We start from the raw sequence: 21,205 nt of genomic DNA, 5'->3' as shown, positions 1-21,205 counted from the left end.
CCAACTGAGCTAGGTCAGTGCCGGATTAAGCCAGCGCGGGGCCTGTAGCAAATTTCTATCAAGGGGCCCTTGGTTTGCTTTAGGTTCTCAAGTTTAGGCTTAGATTTAATCTAAGAGTTTAGGGTATTAAATGAAACAAAACTGTTACAAATGAACTTTTCTTGATTTAATGTGGGGAAATTTAGAGATAACACTTTCAATATCAACTTCTTTAAGCAAATCATGCTCTACGAATATATTCAACAAAGTAAGATGATTAAGACGTTCTTGTCCCATCGTGTTCCTTAATTAATTTTTAATACGTTTTAATGTTGAAAAAGAACGATTGCCACTGCAGTTAGTGATCATGAGAGACATGTAAATGCGCAAGGCAATTTCTAAGTTTGGAAAACACGATCCGAAAGAATTATTAAAAGTTTATAAAATTGCTGCTCCAGAGGCTCCTGTGTCTTGCTGTCAATAAGAGTAGCCACATCTGTTTTAAGATCAAGTAAGTCAAGAAATCTGTTTTCAGAAGCTCTGCAAACTGCACTAATTCGCCACCTAGGCTGTTCTCCAAATCAATTAACATACTGACAGTAGTTTCACAGTTCATTTATGAAAACCTTTTATATTATGTTCGCAAAAATATAGAGCAATTCACGAAAAAGAGCGATTTGCATAACTTTAATACAAGAAACAAAAATAAACTTGCCGTTCTTTAATAAATTACCACAAACTGTTGTAGAACTACCCATTGACCATTCATAAATTCAAAGCACATATTAAAAGTACCTTAATGAAAAAGGGCTACTATAAAGTCGATGATTATTTAAAAGATAAAAATGTTTGGGATGCGTTACTGCCTAGCTCGCATAAATATTTATAGTTAACTTTGTACATTTTAAAGCCTGTAAACCTTTGAAAAAGAGGCTGACAATAGTGACTGAGTTTCTTGCGCTGCTTCTTCTCAGCACTGGCCCATTTATTGTCCTGAAGCAGTGGTAGGGTTAATACTGGGACGTGTAAAAGTGCTTTTTTTAAGCCTATTCACAGAAATAAATGAGTTTTATCGATTATAATTAAACATTAGAACATTCACGTTAAAAAGTTCGTAAAATACCTACCTACTTATTTTTATGATTTAACGTGATGAAATAGAGTTTTAGATTTTCAAGTGAAAGTAAAGCATAGCCTAAGCGCTTCGCGTTTAAGGCATGCAAGATATTTTACGCTCCTATCTAAATTAATCTTTTTTTATTTCGGTCAGACAGGCGTTGGAGCGCGGGGCCCCCAAATTCGCGGGGCCCGTAGCATTTGCTACTCTTGCTACGTGGCTAATCCGGCACTGAGCTAGGTACTTAGACAAATAAAAAAATATATTTTTTCTACAGACTAGAATAAGACCGAGGAAGTCTAGACTAGAATAAGTTTAATGAATTTGTTTTTACATGGCATAAAATATTCTTGCGGTTTCTGATACCCCTGAACTGGGGTGTAATTTAAATTACATGATGAAATTCATCAGATAGCCGTGTCAGTAATAACCCTTTAATTACCTAGTTTTTATTTCAATTGCCACGTCCTTAGTACCTAGCACATACAAACCGCAGCATTATTATACCCTTATTATTGAGATACGATATCAGACAGGCATACAGCCAATGGGTAAAACCATTCCTCCTGTTTCAACCTGTTTGTCTGTTTAAAATTAATCTACACTAAAAACGACTGCTTGCGACTGCTGACTAAGTACTGGTGTTAAGTTTAATCGGGCCACCTGCCGCCACCTGACCGATGTTTGACACTCACTGCACACAATATTAATTTTATTTAGGAAGCTTTCAATTTATTTAAGCAATAAGCAATGTCTACGTGCTGTAACTTTGCTCATAATATAGATTAGGCGTTGTATGGCCGCAAAGTAGCAATTAATTATGAAAATACACATTAATTATTTACTACAGTAATTAATCAAGGTAATAAATAGTATTTTGTTACTTTTATAATTGATAATTCATTATTAATGAAACATTTTTAAGTAACAAGATGAATTAGCCAAGGTGAATGAGGGAAGCTGAATACGCGCATCTGAATTATTTAATTAAATTTTAAAATTATGACGAGATGGTAGTTAGATAACATTAATAAGTACTTAATTTATTAAGGATTTGATACTCTGGTATTTGAAGATATTTAATAGAAAGTACTAAGTACAAGTTTTAGATAGACGTATTTAAAATAACATAACTGGGTCACATATTCGACAGTTTTATGATAAGTTTTGTCAGTTCAACATAGGTACATAATCTACAATAAACTGACGCTATCGTGAAATCGTGTTATAAAATTTTACAACGGCATTCAGTCACGAAAGCCGCATAGTAGCAAACGCGGTGCGGCCACTCCCGAACGGAGTGTACTTGTGTCAAATTACGTGCCTGTCAAAAAAGTGTAAAAAAAATATGGACGAATCGCGGAAGAAAACTTTTTTGGGATTCGATTTTAGTACGCAAAGGGTAAGTTAATTATTAATTTATAAATGATTACGTACAAGACTAAAGGACTAGAAATCAAGATTTTTTTATTATAGCTGTCCTATACTCATTAATTAATGTAATTAATGAAAACGCCGGAGTAATTAATTAATTGGCGATAACATCTTTAGTTAACTTACTTGAATTTTTAATGTCTAACTGTGTTAACTTATGACTCAGGCTGCCTTGTCTAGACTTAGAGCTATTTAACGGTATGCTGCAGAAATCTTAGAACTTCTAATTTGGTTTTACCATAACCATAAAGTAATTAAATTAAAAATAAAATTTAGCATCTGTTATTATGCACTAACCTAGAAGTTATGTACTGTGTAATTTTTAAAAGATTCAGTGGAAGTGCATTGACTGAGGCAAAAAGTTTACATTCTTTGTATCAAGGTCAACAATAACAATGTCTATGAATGTATTCAGTAAATTTTAAATTATCGCTTTCATAATAGTCATAGTCATAAATGTTTATTAATACATTTTGCATATTAAATTATTTGTCATTTGTTTGTGCTTTTAGCTAAAAGCAATTGTAATCGGTGAAGAATATGAAATACTTCATGAAGCAGCAGTTGAATTTGATGTTGACCTTCCCGAGTTCAGGTAATCATCTAAACATTTCAAAACTTTTTTCCTATGAAAATGGAAACATACACATTTTAATATAGTAATATTGATTCTCCTTGAATAATAAATTGCTTAAATTGAACTCCAACTTCCCTATATCATACCAGATTTTTTCCATGAAAATGTAAACATACACATAGTAATATTGAATCTCCTTGAATAATAAATTGCTTAGGTAAATTTAACTCCAATTTACCTATATCATACCAGAACGGCCGGTGGGGTGCTCAAAGGAGAGCGCGGTGAGGTGACAGCCCCGCCTCTGCTATGGGTCAAAGCTCTGGACATGGTGATGGACCGCCTGGTAGTGGCTGGCGTTGACTTCTCCTTGATCGATGCCTTGTCGGGAGCAGCCCAGGTAGGTCTTGGAAATAGAAAGTTTTTATGGTTACAGCCACCATTGTATGCTTAGTTGTGGGAAAACATTTAATAAAGCCCTCCAATCTTTTGTTATAATCAAAAGTATTGTAAACGTTTTGATTTCTTTTCCGTGTTGCAGTGAAAGTTAAATTAATTGTTTTTAATATATTCAAAGTACTAATTTTGAGATTTATCACCCAGACATCCATTTAATATAATGTAAAAATTTTCTTCTGTCAAAAGTAATTGTTTCCTTTCATTTAATTTTATTACTATTCAAGGAACATAAAAACAAAACATATTATTTGTATTTATTTTTATAATGCATCTTTTCTTCCGGATTTGTTATCTTAGAATATTAAAAAAAAATTCGTATAGGTCGCACAATGAATGTTGAGGCGATTTAGAACATGCAAGACAAATCTTGGATTGTGTTGATTGCCTCAACTCTTGTTGCGCGAACTTTACACTCTGCTTTAGCCTGGGCGCAGACCACCGACTTAGTTGGCCGATAGTCGAGCCCGATATGAATTTGTATGAAAATCAAATCGGTGTAATGTGTGCACTTCCATACATGCCTATACTGATTAACTGCCCGACTAAACTATCGGCCGACGAAAAATCGGTGGTCTGCGCCTAGGCTTAAACAAAACACTACTCCATGTTTATTATCTTCTTCCCCTACATAGCAACACGGCTCAGTCTGGTGGGCCAAGGACGCGGAGTCCCGTCTGGCCACACTTGCCCCGGACCAGTTCATCCACACGCAGCTGGCTACTTCCTTCGTGACCAACTCGCCGGTGTGGATGGACTCCAGTACCTCAGCGGACTGCAGGGCGCTGGAGGAGGCTGTTGGAGGACCAGAGGTGAGTGCGGGCAATAGTGACTTGTATTGGCATAGCAATAGAACTCATTATGCTGGGCCAAGGACGCGGAGTCCCGGCTGGTCACGGTGGTGACTCAGTTCAGGCAATAGTGACTTATATCATCATAACAACAAGGCTCAGTATGGTGTACCGTCCACACGCCGCTGGCCACCTCCTTCGTGACGAATTCGCCCGTGTGAATAGACTCCAGCACCTCTGCTGACTGCAGGGCGCTGGAGGAAGCTGTTGGAGGAGCAGAGGTGAGTGCGGGCAATAGTGACCTTTATCATCATAGCTATAGGGCTCAGTATGGCAGGACAAAGATCAGAGTTAAAGTCGAGTGACCAGTTCGAGCAATAGTGACCTGTATCAGCATAGCAACAGGGCTCAGTATGGCGGGCCAAAGACGCAAATTCCCGGCATGCTACACTGGTGATCAGTTCGAGCAATAGTGATTTATATCATCAAAGCAACGGGGCTCAGTATGGCAAGACAAAGACCAGAGTCAGAGTTGAGTGACCAGTTTGGGCAATATTGACCTGTATCATAATAGCAACACGACCCAGTATGGCGGGTCAAAGACGCAAATTCCCGGCATGCTACACTGGTGATCAGTTCGAGCAATAATGACTTATATCATCATAGCAACAAACTGTTGGAGTGCAGGCAATAGTGATCTGTATCATCATAGCTATAGGGCTCAATATGGTGGGGCAAGGACGCGGAATCCCGGCTGGTCACGGTACTCACGGGTGACCCTGTTCAGGCAATAGTGACTTGTATCATCATAACAACAGAGCTCAGGATGGCAGAACAAAGACCAGAGTCAAAGTCGAGTGACCAGTTCGGGCAATAGTGACCTGTATCATCATAGCTACAGGGCTCAGTATGGTGGGGCAGATACCAGAGGTTTGATCAGTGTGGGAAATAGTGACCTGTATCATCATAGCAACAGAGTTCAATGTGGTGGTGGGCCAAGGGTCAGAGGTGAGTAATTAGTGCGAGCAATATTGACCTGTATCATTATAGCAATAAGGCTCAGTGTGGTGCGCCAAAGACCAGAGGTGAGTGCTCAGTGCCGGCAATAGTGACCTGTATGACCATAGCAACAGGGCTTAGTGTGGTGGGCCAAAAACGTGGAGTCCCATGTAGCCACACTGGCTCCAGAATATTAAAGAAAAACATACAAAATGCATCCGAATAGGAAAGACAAAAACATTGTTAATAGAATTTAGCAGGTAGGTAGTACATTTCCACGTTCTAATTTAATCTGTGTTATTCTCTAGTTTTATAAGCCTAATAAAATAATTCTATTAGTATCACAATAATTGTTAACGAGATCAATACAAACGAGGTGCAATGGAGCATTGCAGGTAATTTCTCGTTTCTAGCTCACATTACTATAGGTGTACCAGAATCTCATGGCAAACAAAAATATTGGAAAAGTGTGTTTTTCATATGGCCATTGTCTATGGCTTTACTGTCACCTGTCAAAGTAAATCAAGAGATCTGTCAGCCGCTGCAGAAATTTTGTAATCTCTTCATGCCTATTTGTTATTTTTGTGAAAAAGACGAAAAAACTCAAGCAAGTCATATTGTTTTCAAAGAGTATTGTAAAATAAGGCATAATTCAAAGTCAATCTTTGATTTTAATGCGCGTCGTTGAGTTGACAGTAAGTTGGAGTGAAATGTTTTGATACTTACCTACATTTAGTTTATTACCTAACTGCGTCAGAAGGAGGGTTATGTTTATTTTTATATTATTCTTACCTAATAGCTGCTTTATCGGGGTTTTCAGGTGTATTTCATGCATTGGTGCAGAGGAATGGTGAAAATATTATGACCATGTAAAGAAAATTGAAAAAGATTTCATCAAGCAAGTTTGAGTAATTGAAATGCTGAAAAAGCGATTTATATTATATTAATACCTCTTTAACTTGATCATCTATCTGAAGAACAAGAAATGCAAGTGGAGTTCTTAGAATCGTTTTCTAGTTCTGAATGAAGTAATAAGTTATAAGTAATGATACTTAATAAAATTATTTACAGTAATATACGGTTTACTTATTTTTCAAGACATGTTCCTATGTTAAAAACCCGATGTATAACAACATTCTTCATACACATACCTAAAATGTATAGGTAGGCATTCGTACTTCATGTTCATTATTATTAGTCATAAATAAAAATTAAACAGTATCAAGATCGTTTAATCCAATTTCCCCAGTATTGCACTCAACAAAGTTTATTTTCCCCATTTGCCATGAGATTCTGGTACACCTATAATACCAGAATCGTTTATTTTTTTAAGTAGGCTAAAGTGCTTTCTCTCGAGTACCGCTTTAATTTTGCAGATTGCAGCTCAGTTCCGTGCACATGAATTTATAATAACAGAAAATTCTATACGACAAAAACTGAGTTCATTTACTCTTTTTTATAATTCGCAATGTGTTACCTTTAGAATTCGTTCAAGGCTAACTAAAAAGTCGTTCATTTTTTGCAATTAGGTTCGTAAAAAACTTTACACAATACAATAATTTTGAGCCCACCAACCGCTTCGGGATATGGTGAGTGAGATAGCAGATCTCGTGGCAGTCTTTCGAGTGTTACATAAATTATTCTTCTATACCTAGGAAATGGCCAAAATAACCATTTCAAAATTGCCATCGGTTCACGTCACGAGCGCAGAGATGCTCAGAATGCGGGTCTCTCTGTGCGTGTTCTAGTTTTGGTGAGAATAAACGAGATTTTATACAGATCAAATCTCGTTTATTCTCACCAAAACTTTTCTATTCCCACCCAGGAACTGGCCAAATTAACAGGCTCACGCATACCAGCGGTTCACGGGCGCTTAGATCCGCAAGATGTTCCGCACTTGTCCACGGGCGTATCAAGCCGCGACGCGGATTTCACTGATGTACATAATAAAATACTTTCATTCTTATCCAGGAGCTGGCCAAATTAACGGGGTCTCGCGCATACGAGCGGTTCACGGGCGCCCAGATCCGCAAGATGTTCCGCACGCGGCCGCGAGCGTATAAAGCTGCGACGCGGATCTCTATGGTGTATTTATTTCTTAAAAGACTCTTCGTTTCCAGGAGCTGGCCAAATTAACGGGGTCTCGCGCATACGAGCGGTTCACGGGCGCCCAGATCCGCAAGATGTTCCGCACGCGGCCGCGAGCGTATAAGCTGCGACGCGGATCTCTATGGTGTATCTATTTCTTAAAAGACTCTTCGTTTCCAGGAGCTGGCCAAATTAACGGGGTCTCGCGCATACGAGCGGTTCACTGGCGCTCAGATCCGCAAGATGTTCCGCACTCGCCCGCGAGCGTATCAAGCCGCGACGCGGATCTCGCTGGTGTCTTCCTTCGCCTGCTCCCTGTTCCTGGGGCGTATCGCTCCCATCGACTTGTCGGACGGCTCCGGGATGAATCTGCTCGATATACACTCTTTGAAGTGGGACGAGAAGGCTTTGAAGGTAGGTGTTATTTATGAACTGGTAGTTTAAGTTAACGCTTTTGTATTCTTGTATAACTTGAATCCAGAAGTAAAAAGGCAAGTTGACCCCTCGCAGGAGACATGCGGTTGCGAGCCACCAACTGCACTAAAACTTTCTACAATATTTATCATATATTTATGATCTAACTTAAGTATCTAATCTCCCGCTTTTTTCATCAATCCGTTGCTAACTATCTTCTTAAGGTCGCCGGTCCATCAAGCTAGTGCGCATCTTGTCACTACGTTTCCTGAAACTGTCTCATTCAACCGATATGCTCCAGTTTGCCTCAGTTAACCATCATTTAGCATCCCAAACTTATTTAGTCTACTGCCCACTTTGAGAATAATTTATTTTTAGCGCCCCCCATTTTTGTGGTCAAGAGTCGAGCTCAGTCGATGTCTAAGAGTCCTCCTAGTAGATGAAGGCCTCCCAAGCCTCTACACAACGTCCCGATTTTTTTCTGGGTCTCTTACCGCCCCCCTTTAAGCCTGCAGCGCCCACACTTTCGTCATCCACTTAAGCTCATATAGCAACCTGGTAAACTCGACACTTTATTTCCAGGCATGCGGAGACGAGACCCTGGCCCAGAAGCTAGGCGAGCCGATAGCGACTGCTAGCGACCTGGGCGTCATCTCGCCATACTTCGTGGCGCGCTACGGCTTCCGCGCCGACTGCAGAGTGGTCGCCTTTACTGGAGACAACTGCTCTGCGTTAGCAGGTAATCTATATCTATGAAAGCGAAAGGTCACTGATTGACTGACTCACTCATCACGAAATCTCAGAAACTTCAAGTGCTAGGAGTCTCAAATTTTTAGAACGTAGGTGTTCACTAAGACGGGATTTTGCAAAATTCAACTCCTAAAGGGGTAAAGCGGGATCCACGCGTACGAAGTCGCGGGCGGCTGCTAATAATAAATAAATAGCTGGACAACTGTCCAAGTGTAACTACACTGTAATGTAGCCCCAAAGAAACGGGTATAAACTAAGAGTAAAGCATACGATGCGTTGCGGCGGCGGTGCGACGCCGGAGCAGTGTCGCTGCGTCGTCTTCCATAGAAATCTGTAGCGGGCACAGGAGCGGTGCGACGAAATCTTTGCGGTGCGGCGCTGCAACTCATCGTGTGCTTTGGCTTTTACTTTTTTTATACAAATATACAGCACAGGAGGATGGCTCTAATTCATCAGAAGCAAATAGAGGATTGGGTCTAAACATCCCAATACATAACTGTATATTGGACAATCTTCTAAAGAATCTGCTACCGTGGCTTGATTGGACGTCAGACCAAAGTATTCCCATAAAACACTGACACTTACGAAATATGTATGTTAATGTATATTGGCAAAGTAAATAAGCATACAATCTTAGTAATATACTTCGCGAATATCTAAATAAATATTTATCTGGGAGTTATCTTAGCAGATAACTCAAGAGGGCTAAGGTTTACAAGTCGTCAAAAAACAATTTCGCGATAAGATATCTAACTGGCAGCACACGAGATTAAGGCGATGTAATGTGACAGCGTTTGATTCGCTTATCTTGTATGATTGTGTTTACAATACTGAGATGTTTGATAATAAAATAATAACTCTTTAGATGTGATTTTTGTACAATCTTAATAATTTGCTTTGAACCGCGATTTCGTATTAGAAAACTTAGAGGAAATGAAAATGCTCTAGAATCTAGAAGCATTAAAAAACGTAAATAGTGCCAAGAAGGGATTTTTGGAGTCATTCCTCAAGGGTTATACTCGTAATACTGATTGAAAGTTTGTATGAAACTTCATAATGTTGCAAAATTCATGCAAAAACCAGTTGGCTGGATAATGATACTGACGCGTCCTTCTTAGCACGAGATTTTGTTTTTTTTTGTTCTGTGCCAAATAAAGCGTAGTCTATTATAATCTATACGTTGATTTTGTGGCTGGACACAGATTTTCTGTGGACGCCTTGTAATGAATGTAATTATGAGCACTTAAGAGAAAAATACATGCAAAATTTTACTCCACAGGTCTTCGCCTCCGCATCGGCTGGGTGGGTCTCAGCCTGGGCACCAGCGACACGCTGCTGCTCGGGCTCCCCGCGCCCGCCGCGCCCCCCGCGGGACACGTGCTCGTGGGGCCCACGCACGATGCCCCCTACATGGCCCTACTGTGCTTCGCTAACGGCTCGCTGACGAGGCAGAACCACCGCGATCGCTTGGCTGGACCCAGCTGGGACGCGTTCAATGACTTGTTAAGAGCGACTGTTAGAGGCAACATGGGTTATATGGGTGAGTCGTAATTAAGTAGCTAGAGAAATTACCGCGCTTCTTTCGGGGCACGTCCTAATAGGGCCCACTCACGATGCCCCCTACATGGCCCTACTGTGCTTCGCTAACGGCTCGCTGACGAGGCAGAACCACCGCGATCGCTTGGCTGGTCCCAGCTGGGATGCGTTTAATGACTTACTAAAGGCGACTGTTAGAGGCAACATGGGATATATGGGTGAGTCATAATTTAGTAGCTATAGAAAAAAACCGCGATTCTTGCGGGGCATGTCCTAGTTTAATGACTTACTAAAGGCGACTGTTAGAGGCAACATGGGATATATGGGTGAGTTATAACTCAGCAGCTATAGAAATATTAGCGTCGTACCCTCCGCGGGACACGTCCTCGTGGGGCCCACGCACGATGCCCCCTACATGGCCCTACTGTGCTTCGCTAACGGCTCGCTGACGAGGCAGAACCACCGCGATCGCTTGGCTGGACCCAGCTGGGATGCGTTCAATGATTTGTTAAGAGCGACTGTTAGAGGCAACATGGGATATATGGGTGAGTCTTAATTTAGGAGCTATAGAAAAATACCGCGCTTCTTGCGGCGGGGCACGTCCTAATAGGGCCCAAACACGATGCCCCCTACATGGCCCTACTGTGCTTCGCTAACGGCTCGCTGACGAGGCAGAACCACCGCGATAGGCTGGCCGGACTTAGTTGGGTTGCCTTCAATGATAATGATAACAAACTTCGATAGTATCAGCGTGATTTCTTAAAAGAACATTAAAAGGTCAAATTAAACTCTACCTCATAAGTCAAGCGTGTTGGTAGATTGCTGGCTCTTGAGTCTTCTGAGCTCTCGAACGAACCCTCAGAGTCTGACGCGAAGCCTATTTGTATCATCATTACTGTCCTCTCTCCGAGTTCGAGCCTTAAAAGTTCAGTAACTTCACTCAAAGATTTAATTTTCGACTTGGTGTTTATTTGTCCCTCAGGCGTGTACTTTGACACCGCGGAAATAGTCCCACGGGCGGCGCCGGGCCGCTGGCTTCGGGACGCGAACGGGCGCGCTATTGACCGCTTAGCGCCGCAGTTTGAAGCGCGCGCGCTACTAGAGGGACAGGCTTTAGCGCGCCGCGCGCACGCTGAAGATATGGGATTCACGCTGGGTGAGTGAGAAATAACAAGCATGATATCCACCAAAACGGAGAGGAGAGGAAACGAAAGGAGACGTTTTGAATAACCAATCGGATTTCAGCGGGTACCTCTACCCTTTTGGCAGATTGAGCCCCACATAACTGCTCCCTTGGCTGGTGGGTATTAGAGGTGGGCGCCGATATATAATTGGCCGGCGGCGGCGCGCCGACTTTTTGACTTCGGCGGCGGCGGCGTCGGCGGCGTGACCTTGTTTGACCTTTATTCATTAGGTTTTTTTTTTAAATCTGCTTTTTTAGTATGTGTCGTCAAGACTAATCAGGTGATTTGCAGTTGGTTGGGGTTTGACACGGTAGAGCTACTAGAGCAGTGGTTTACCGTAGTAAATTAGCTCTCTTGATCATAGATACTTTGATATTTGGATAGCAGGTTTGGCTGAGATCAGGTTTTCAGGAGCGTACCAATGTGCCCTTAACATGTATTTTTGTGCTCTTTGGAGGCACACAGTTAAGCACACAAACACACGGTCGACCAAAATTAGATGCCATAGATGCCATAATATTATTGTTCAGATCTGTTTTATTTACATTTATGGTCTTTCCATGTCATTCTGCGGCCCAGGTTTTTAATGCAGGTTGATTGCAGCAATGTGTCGAGAGAGATTTGAGATTTGATTTGAGATTGGCCGGAAGATAAGTTGACGATGTCTTAAATCAGTGTTTTTCAACCTGTGGCTCGGGAACCCCTGGGGGGTCGCGAAACCTCTATAGAGGGGTGAAAAAGGTTGAAAAACACTGTCTTAAATGATAATATGGTGAGACTTCGGGGCTTGCTTACATGCGCCACTTGGTCAGTCAAGCATTATTGGCATTTAGCTGACTTTGCAACAGTCTAGTCGCTTTAAGATCACAGTTACATTTTTGAGGAAAGCCGCAGCTTTCTGGTGTCTGGGCTACTTTAATAGTAAAAATGTTATAGAGTACCGGACCAAGTACAGAGACCTGGGATACTCCAGCTCTGCAGCTGAAAAGAGAAGATTTTGTCACTTGTAAGATAAAGTTGCGTGATCCATAAGCCTGGCTTATGGATCACTCAGTGTGTCATTGTCAAGACCATGGACTGAATGGTGATCAGATCAAATGAAGGTGTTTTACGAGGGTCCATTTTGGCTATTTCTTTAGCTCCCCCAAAGACTGGTCCTGCGCCGCTCGCATCCAGGTACCTCCCGCGACCTTCACCAAATCTTCACTAGGTCGGNAACAGACAGACAGACAGACAGACAGACAGACAGAGTTACTTTCGCATTTATAATATTAGTTGGGATTTGTGTCAGTGTGCTCTTCTAAAGAGTGTATGACGATTGTATGTAGGTACTTTTAAAATGTACATAATTTTAACTCATTGGTTTTGTCTCATGTTTGAGGAATGTACTATTTATCATGAGTAGAGTCTTCGTTTAAAAGGATGCGAACGATTTAAATTTCAATAGGTAGCCAAAATTGATAATTTTTAATTATCAAAAATTTAAGCTTTCTCCAGTAACACTGATATTATTATACTGTGACTCATCAAAGTCATCATTGTCAAAAATATTGACAAATCGCGAACTGTCACGGCCAAAAAACTGACACGCGTCCGTCCTCCGTAAGCGCCACCGCGCGACTGATTGAGATTGTCCAAGCCGTCATGGACGATTTTTTCCACATTTTTTAACATAGTAACTAAATAAGACGCAATATAAAAATTTCATCCGTTAAAAGCCCTCAAGTTATTTCTGAACTTTAGTTTAGTAAAAGATTTAGAATCTCAAATCGCTTATTTTAAAAATAAAACCATAAATAGAAAACGAATAGAGGTAACTTTGGGAATTTATTCTATCGAGTCAACTTCATCAAATCGTGTTTCCATCCGTTAATAGCCCTAGAAAATATCCTCAACTATGCCCAATAAAAATCTTAGCCTTTAATTTTACTGTTTAGTACCTCAAAAATGAAAAATGAAAACCTCATTTTCGCCATTTTCTCTGCTACCCGGCCTTAAGTTCGGCAGATTACGGGAACTGCGTGCTTGGCCTGCATAACTCGCAGGAGACGTCACGCTCTCCAGCCTAAGGTGAACGAAGGTTTGCCCTTTTAACTTTAAGGTCCCATATTCTTATTTTGTAACGCTCTTCCGTGAAAGATGTGCTGGATATTTTAGTTTATTCGTTTTTAAGAAAAGCCGAAAATGCTAAGAAAATTTTATAACGATAGCAGTTCCTACTTAATAATGACAATCAATCAATCAACAATCAATTCAACCGCCTCTGTGGTCTAGTGGTTAGACCACCTGCTTCAGACGCAGAGGCCCCGGGTTCGATTCCCAGTGGGGGCAGAGCTTTCTGTTCGGTTTGGTTGGTGCTAGGGCTTGTTCCAAGTCCGCCTGGCTAGCTACCACCATCTTACCTAAGTCTGTCGCCATAACAACAATGTTAACGGTATTGTTGCGTTCCGGCAGTTAGAGGTAAGATAGCCAGTTCATCTGTGGTTGAGGATTCCGGGTGATCTTCGGCCTGATCATCACTTACCATCAGGTGAGATACAGGCCAAGAGTTTCCTCATTGTGGATTAAAAAAAACGGTGTATTAAAACTGAGAAGAAATCCTTATTGCCTAGCTCTACATACTGCTTTATTACAAATTCAATGCAAATGCTATGAAATAAACAAACGTTATATTATATTAAAAAAACAAACGTAACACCTATTAGACACTGTTACAAGGCAGTTACTATGCTGATATGAGTATTCATGACATCTGACATAGCGCTGGTGGTTATGGAACCGTGCCAAAGGCAACAAGCGACCACCTCGTGCAACGAAAAGTGATCGAGATAGAGCTTGTTTTATAGGCAACATTTGACAGTTGCTTCCATCGTGATATGAATTTCAGGCTTGAATAATACAAGAAAGAGCAGACTTCTTTAGAGGCATTTTAGTAAAATGATTCTCAAACAGAATGATGTACCTAGAGGATGATTAGTAAAATGATTTTACTAATCATCCTCTAGGTACATAAACTCTATTTCATAGCCTAATGTGCCGATTATTGCACAGATAAATTCTTGTGCTTTTCGAAGCTGAAGTAATGTACAAATAAGTAGTAGAAATGAATCAGGCCTGCGCAATCCATTACCGGCATCATACATCATGTCCGTGACTGCGCTGAACTGTCGTTTCGGGAACATTTCATATTGCGCCCCAAAGCGGCCGTGACATTGAAGTATTATCACATCCGATGGAATTGTATTGAACACAAACTTTTCATGAACAAATATAACCTCCAATGTGCACTAGGTTTCGTTATTCGCAATTAAAACAATTTAACAAATCAACCAAGTATCTTGCCATTTGAATAAGATATCTTGGTTAACCTGTGGAGCTATCTTCGCATGAAATCTTTAGATACGCCCTGGTGATGCTCTACCTCTGGGCTTCGGCTTGACACTACTTTTTGGGACACCCTGTATAACAGCAATCACCAAGAGCAAAGCTACAGATGGATGCCAGATCTAGTCATCGTCCTTAAACGAGCAGCAGCAGGAAAACGATGGCTTTGTGAATAATTTTTGTTAATGGCTTTCAAAGGCCGAGCCTACGGCGCTGTGCACGCGGCGAAGTGCCGGCATTATGCATGCACCGCACTGTGTCGAAACACAGGATAACGATCTCAGTAAAAGTGCCGCAGAGTACCGCAGCGCCATTGTGTATCGACAGAAATTAACATCGTCCTCTAATGACAAACAATTTGCACAAAAAAATTTTGGCACCGTCCAGTTTTGTTTCAAAATTCATCTGTACCTTGTCTGTACAATTCTGATGCTTCGTTTTATTTTGCACACCCCTGGGAACTATGTTTTATCACGATGAACTAATCCGTTCCAACTACGGCTCTACGTACATTAGCAAGTGTACAACACTTCAGCGATGTCACCAAAAGAGGGCACGGTCTGATGTACTATCGGGGACTCGGACGCCTTGACACCTTAAGGGCCTAAATTGTTTGCACACACACGCTCGATTATGCTACGCCCCCTTCATTCATGTTTCGGATCTAAGCAGCGTCGGCGCACCACTGTAGATGTTTGCCCTAGCAAACCAAGCTCTATGTAAAGCGTTTAGGATTGAGTATTGCTTATTACCCGCATCCGTAGCGCTCGTTTGGCAACGTCGCATTTTAGTCAATTTGGAACCCAGTAAAGAATCGCTACAAAATATTATATGGGGCTTCGTGTAAAATTTGAACTAGCGGTTTAGCTAGTTAAGGCGAGAAATACAAAATCATACAGTTACTTTCGAATTTTACTTATTTAATAGGTATTTAATTTATTCGGAACTTATAATTTATAAACAATATGTTATTGAATTAATTAGTAAAGAGTTAAGGAATATTTGTGGCTTAAAAACAATTATTGTAAGATCTGGCTACATAATAACTTTCTTAAATCCTTGAATGTAAATAAAAACCTATAATAGGTTTCTATTTATAGTTACGGTCAAAGTTAGGTGGTGCAACTCAGCCTAAAACTAAGAAAGATTGAAGAAAAAGAAACATTTCGTTTTTAACCTTAACCGTATGACAATAAAGTGCACAATGGTATTTCGTATTGCAACCTAAGCCCTGATTGTCTCTTATTGGTCGTAGTAAAAATATAGTAAAATGCGTAACCAATTAGAGACGGGGTGAGCACGTGACCGGAGCGATGCGCTTACGCTAAAATTTCTACAAAGTGGTCAGGCGGAAGAGTCCCCGATAGTACCTAGTGTAAATAAGTACCATCCATATACGGGCTGTAAGCAACTGAGGAACTATGTGTGATAAGCTCAAACAGTGTGGCTTCTAACATTTGTAAACTAAGTGCGAGTGTCGAGTACACCCCTCACGGAAGCAAACAAACAGCTTGCTAGCACAGAACTAGCACTCACTTGTGTGTTCTAAGCAAACTTTAATATCAAAGACCAATATTTGAATGTTAAAATATCTTCTTGAGGAATATGCTAGTCTAGAACGTAAAAAAATATAGCAACGTGTATTCCTTATGCTACAATATTCACCAGCATCGCACGCGAGCATGCAAAAGCGGACAATACGTAATCACTGTCAGTGAAAGAAGGATCAGTGGCGGCGTAGCNCCCCCCCCCCCCCCCCCCGTCACAAGTCCTATGGCACCCCCTGGTACCCCCCAGGATTTTGGGGTTACCTACCGATTCGAAGATTGAAAGCCAATCATGACATAGACCGCAGATTTGCCATGCAGATGTGCCAGTGAGTACTAATCTGCGCGACTTGTGTCACCCCCTGATGCTTGGCACCCGGGGCGGACCGCCCCCACCGCCCCCCCCCTTACGCCGCTACTGAGAAGGATTTGCTTTCATGTCAATCAAGTTGAAATTCGTTCGCGCTGGTGGATTATTGCCGCCCGAGTTACTCCAAATTGAATGCTCAACGCGCGCGAACCTCGCAGCGAACATTTATTACGGCACAACACTAGCAGCGTCTGCATCGACGTTGATAGAAGACAGGCACTACTATTCAGAGTGACAGAAATAATCTCGCAGCGAAAAAGAACTACTTCTAAGAAATAACACACGATGTAATAAAACTGCTGAAACAAAAACGGGAAAATGCGGTATGTTAGATAGATTAGATAGAAGTACTCGTACATACCATTTTCTCCACCTGGCATTTTGAGGGGACCTATAGTACCTTGAAACTTCGCTGACTCTAAAACTCTAATCTAAAGCACAGTTTTAAATAAATACAGTTCCACAATTTTATTGCATTATGGTCCATTTACATGCAACTATGTTGATCTTTATCCTCAGTGAAAGAGCTCAAACGGAACTGTTCAAACAGAGAGAAGCAAACAGCTCTCCAATACGGCGTGTTTGCGGACGGTCGACAATTTGCACAGCGCGATTAGCCCCACGTACTTAAAGGGGATTCGGTAAACGCAATCTGCTTTTACCGTTTAAAAATTAAAGCTGGAATCTGATCAAACCAGCAGATTTCAACATTGCCTTTTGATTACTTTCTTGCAAGCATTTCCACCTGACTGAAAAAGTAGAGCAAAACGACGGTGGCGGCCAGCTCGGACTAAAAAGTCAAACTCTGAATCATTATGAAAAAGTAGCCTTTTCAAAAGTACTTACTCGTAAATTATGGACAATCTTTACTTCCAAAATATTCTTACGCAGCAAAAAAATCTGGCTAGTAGATAAGAACTAGAAAAGAGTTTTGCTATGCAGCTCTTGTTAGCAAAATACTTTTCTCTTTCTCTACAAAACGTAATTTTGTACATATCTTCACTCTTTGAAGCTAAGTCGCCACGTTCGGATTACTTAGATTATTTAAATAAAGAGCATAATATTTACTCGTATTATAAGGCAGGAAAACCTCTAAATGCCAAGTTCCATGAGCACTCAAGAGCGCTTTCACTGTGAACAGTTTCTACTTAGTACAAGTTCGAGTGGCTAAACTCATTCCACTATAATGTTGGAGTGCACAAAGCGACGAACTCATGCTGGCCTGTAGGCCTAAGATGCGCGCCGTGATAACTTTTATCGACGTCAATTTGTATGGGCAAAATCGATAAAATAGCGTGATAACGGCCTATCACGGCGCGCATCTTAGGCCTACTGGTATCTATTATTATTAGTTAAGACTATGTCGGGGCACTGCACAAGAAACTAAAGCTTCAAATATGCGAAGATTCTTTGAATTGAAGTAGTGAGCACACTGGTAGTGGGTACCAAACTGAGACAAACGCTAAGACGATAAGATGTTATGCTACGACGATCCGGTTGAATTTTTGCTGACAAAATTCGAAGAATTCCAACTTCCAAGATTCGCCGGTATCTGCCAAGTACCACACGTATCGACGATAGCATCTGGAGAAGTTTTGAATTTATTCCATGTGTTACAAGTTTCAAACAACAAATATTGAACCCCGACGTCCAGCCAAACTTTCTACACAGCACGCAAACATTATTACAACCCTATTTCAAGAAACTTATTGCCTAGCCTGCGAAAAATCTAGAACTACAGAATAAGTAAATCAGGAAAAATAGTAACCAGTGATAAAACATTTTACGGAACCATTTTCCGGTTTATTCATACCAAAAAAGGGAAAATTTTTAGTAGAGAATAAAATAAAAAGTGTCATAAATTTCCCGGGACATAACTTTTCGTGCAGTTGCCAATCCAATGAAGCGCGCAGCATTTATGTCAACTAGGGGCGACGTGAAACTGCGCTTTCAGCTCGGAAATCAAACGCTGCCTATCGCGCCGATTATGACAGTTTCATTTATAGGCCATAAATAAAACTGCCATAAACGGCGCAACTGGGACTTAATGTGCTCTGAAAATGCACCTGGATTACAGAACCTGACACTATTTTCAAGTGGACCCGGCATTTATCGGATAGGTTGAGAAATAACTTGAATGATTACGATAGGTATCAGTCGGTGCTTGCTTGCTAAGCTAGTATCTAGCTAGCTAGTAACACCTACATAATACATCGTGGTGAATAAAATATAATCCTTATAGGCCCAAACAAAAGTAATACAAGTTATTTCGCTTGATTTAGGAAAGTTAATACATTATTGCAAATGATAACGGCTACTGACATGTGACAATGGCGCTACTTTTTCCCCAAACAAGGAAAACATAACGTACTTACAGTGCAACAGTGTAAATAAAGTTGCCATCACATCATCACAAAGTAAGTCATTTAATTCCCGATTTGAAGGTAAGTATCAAACGAACCGCTTTCATTAGCATTTTATCACTAAATTAAAAGCGTTTTATATTAAACCAGTAGCTGCAGCACGGCATCCCGCAGATAATGGCCGAGCGTTTTAATGAAAATAGCATCGAAAGGGGAGCCGCAGCGACCCGATGACCTAGTTGCCGACGTATGGCCAGGTGAGACGTTATTGATGGAGCCTTTGTTCCTAGCCCGGCAGATAAGTGCTTGTTAGCACCAGAATGTACCTAAAAATAACACAAAGAACCCACCCCCGTATCGGGACCATAAGATAAAGATTTCAATGCTGCTGTTATGAAGCGGGGGAAGCAATGAATACCAAAACGGTTGAGCTCGTTAAACTGTGAGTGAAACGTGATTGTATTTCTTTCGTAAATTTTTTACTGGCCGGCTGGGTTGGGATTAATATCTGCAAATATTCTTGTAATTTCATTTTGAAAATTCAACCCTCGTGAAGGTCGTATGTATATGCTTACAACTGAAAAAACCTAAGAATGGCCATATCAAGCTTCAGTGTGATTTCATTTTTAAATGTGTTGCGAACTTGTTATACATCACACAACTTCCATATGAACAACTAGATATTGCTCACAAAGTGTAGACTTCATTAAACCTTCCTGATCTAGTTGCAGCTGGCGCTCGGAATATTGAAAGTTCCGCGGTGAAATTGAACGTCATTTCAAAATCAATAACCGAGATTAAATTTGCTTTAAACCACGACCATCAGGATATGGTTTGGCTTTTACCTACGATCGTAAAGTGGTTTAGTTAGACGGATCTCTGGCTCTAAATAGATTCCGACTGTAATCTAGTATGACAGCATTGAACGCTCTCAGACATGATCCGATTCCCAACTGAAATGCCAACGCTCAGATTCATACATAAGTAATATTTACTGCTACGATCGTGTACTCACGAATAGAAACGACGCCTGACAACACAATAGACATCGATAACAACACCATGTTGGGCGCCATGTTCCCAATTCTCGCACATTCGCATTACTTTTCGAATTGAATGAATAATGTTATGGTAACGCACACTCGCGGCAGCCGACGTCAATATTTTCAGATTCATTTGAGGCGAGGGAAACATATTGCAGGTTTCTCAATTTTGGGTGCTCATTTCATCAGAGGTTTTCAGCCCCTCTGTGAATATTTGACACAGATAGGGCGAGTGTTGATATGTGTGAGACTTTTATTACTTCAGTTTAAATGCAAATCTGTTAAGCTTCAGTTACTTTAATGTTTCAATGTATAGGATTATTTAGTAACTAGTGTACCATTACTATTACTCCACAGATATTTGAAAATACCCAGCTTTAATCCTCCTGTAGCGGTCAATCAAATCCAGTTTAGTTTGGCAACAAGTTAGAAAGTAGACTAGAGCCCTTGATTCGTTTTTCGTAGAATGAAATAGCTGTAATTTATAAAATAGAAGAGTGCGAGATCTGCCTTTAAAACAGTAGACGATGAAAGATCGTTATTTTTATTATTCGCAGTAAGTAGTTACTCATCATAACCAGGACCTAGAGGCCGAAGTCTGATGCGTTAGTCGGACACATCATTTGGGTACCCCAGTTATGTAGCCTCCATGAATTGCGTGGCCAATGCTCGTGTACCTATACAAACCTACAAACCCTCTGGCTCCGGTTCTGTTACAGGGTTTCACTGCGGCTTTTTTTTGTGTAAAGGGTTCCTGTGTTATTCCTCCGTAGAAGTTTATGACTCACTTGGTGTAGGCGTGCTGCAGGCGGTGCGTGGCGAGCGCGGCGCGCTTGAGGTTCGTGCGCTCATAAGTGCCACTTGTGGTCTAAACTGAATAAATATTTTTGATTTTGATTTTTTGATTTTTTTGATTTTTGAGGCGGCGCTCCTCCGCCGGCGGCAGCTCCGGAGCCCCTCCAGCGCTCCGTACGTGACTCACTTGGTGTAGGCGTGCTGCAGGCGGTGCGTGGCGAGCCACTGGCGCAACACGAGGCGCTGCTGCAGCACCAGCGCGGCGCGCTTGAGGCGGCGCTCCTCCGCCGGCGGCAGCTCCGGCAGTCCTTCCAGCTGCTCAGGCGATCCGCAGCCCGACAGCGTCGAGATGCCTGCAACAATGCATATCGTCAGCAT

At 41.3% G+C, this 21,205-nt stretch overlaps 3 protein-coding genes across 4 annotated transcripts in view; 2 read left to right on the top strand and 1 right to left on the bottom strand.

Moving 5' to 3' along the window:
• Positions 1–2,299: 2,299 nt before the first annotated feature.
• Positions 2,300–10,370, top strand: LOC114351578 (xylulose kinase-like). The gene is made up of 8 exons (XM_028302848.1): positions 2,300–2,498; positions 3,043–3,125; positions 3,360–3,507; positions 4,199–4,375; positions 7,622–7,855; positions 8,438–8,594; positions 9,885–10,145; positions 10,207–10,370. Exons 1-8 carry the CDS (start codon positions 2,445–2,447, stop codon positions 10,368–10,370), a joined length of 1,278 nt encoding a protein of 425 aa, XP_028158649.1. The 5' UTR covers positions 2,300–2,444.
• A 148-nt stretch (positions 10,371–10,518) lies between these two features.
• On the top strand, positions 10,519–11,421 carry LOC114351816 (xylulose kinase-like). Its single transcript, XM_028303155.1, has 2 exons — positions 10,519–10,686; positions 11,124–11,421. The coding sequence occupies exons 1-2, from the start codon at positions 10,557–10,559 to the stop codon at positions 11,303–11,305; spliced, it is 312 nt and encodes a 103-aa protein (XP_028158956.1). The 5' UTR covers positions 10,519–10,556; the 3' UTR covers positions 11,306–11,421.
• Positions 11,422–21,000: 9,579 nt separating this feature from the next.
• Positions 21,001–21,205, bottom strand: part of LOC114351679 (uncharacterized) — a 42,843-nt gene continuing 42,638 nt past the window's right edge. For both annotated transcript variants that reach the window (XM_028302973.1, XM_028302985.1), the window contains exon 2: positions 21,001–21,180. In XM_028302973.1, coding sequence (XP_028158774.1) covers positions 21,011–21,180 — 170 coding nt within the window. In that variant the 3' untranslated portion in view covers positions 21,001–21,010. The remainder of the gene's footprint in view (positions 21,181–21,205) is intronic.

Source organism: Ostrinia furnacalis, unplaced genomic scaffold (genome assembly GCF_004193835.3).
Source record: "Ostrinia furnacalis isolate ACB-3 unplaced genomic scaffold, ASM419383v2 OfSCF0092, whole genome shotgun sequence".
Classification (NCBI taxonomy): Eukaryota; Metazoa; Arthropoda; class Insecta; order Lepidoptera; family Crambidae; genus Ostrinia; species Ostrinia furnacalis.
Note: the sequence above shows the minus strand (reverse complement) of the source record. Positions and strands in the feature narration are given on the sequence as shown.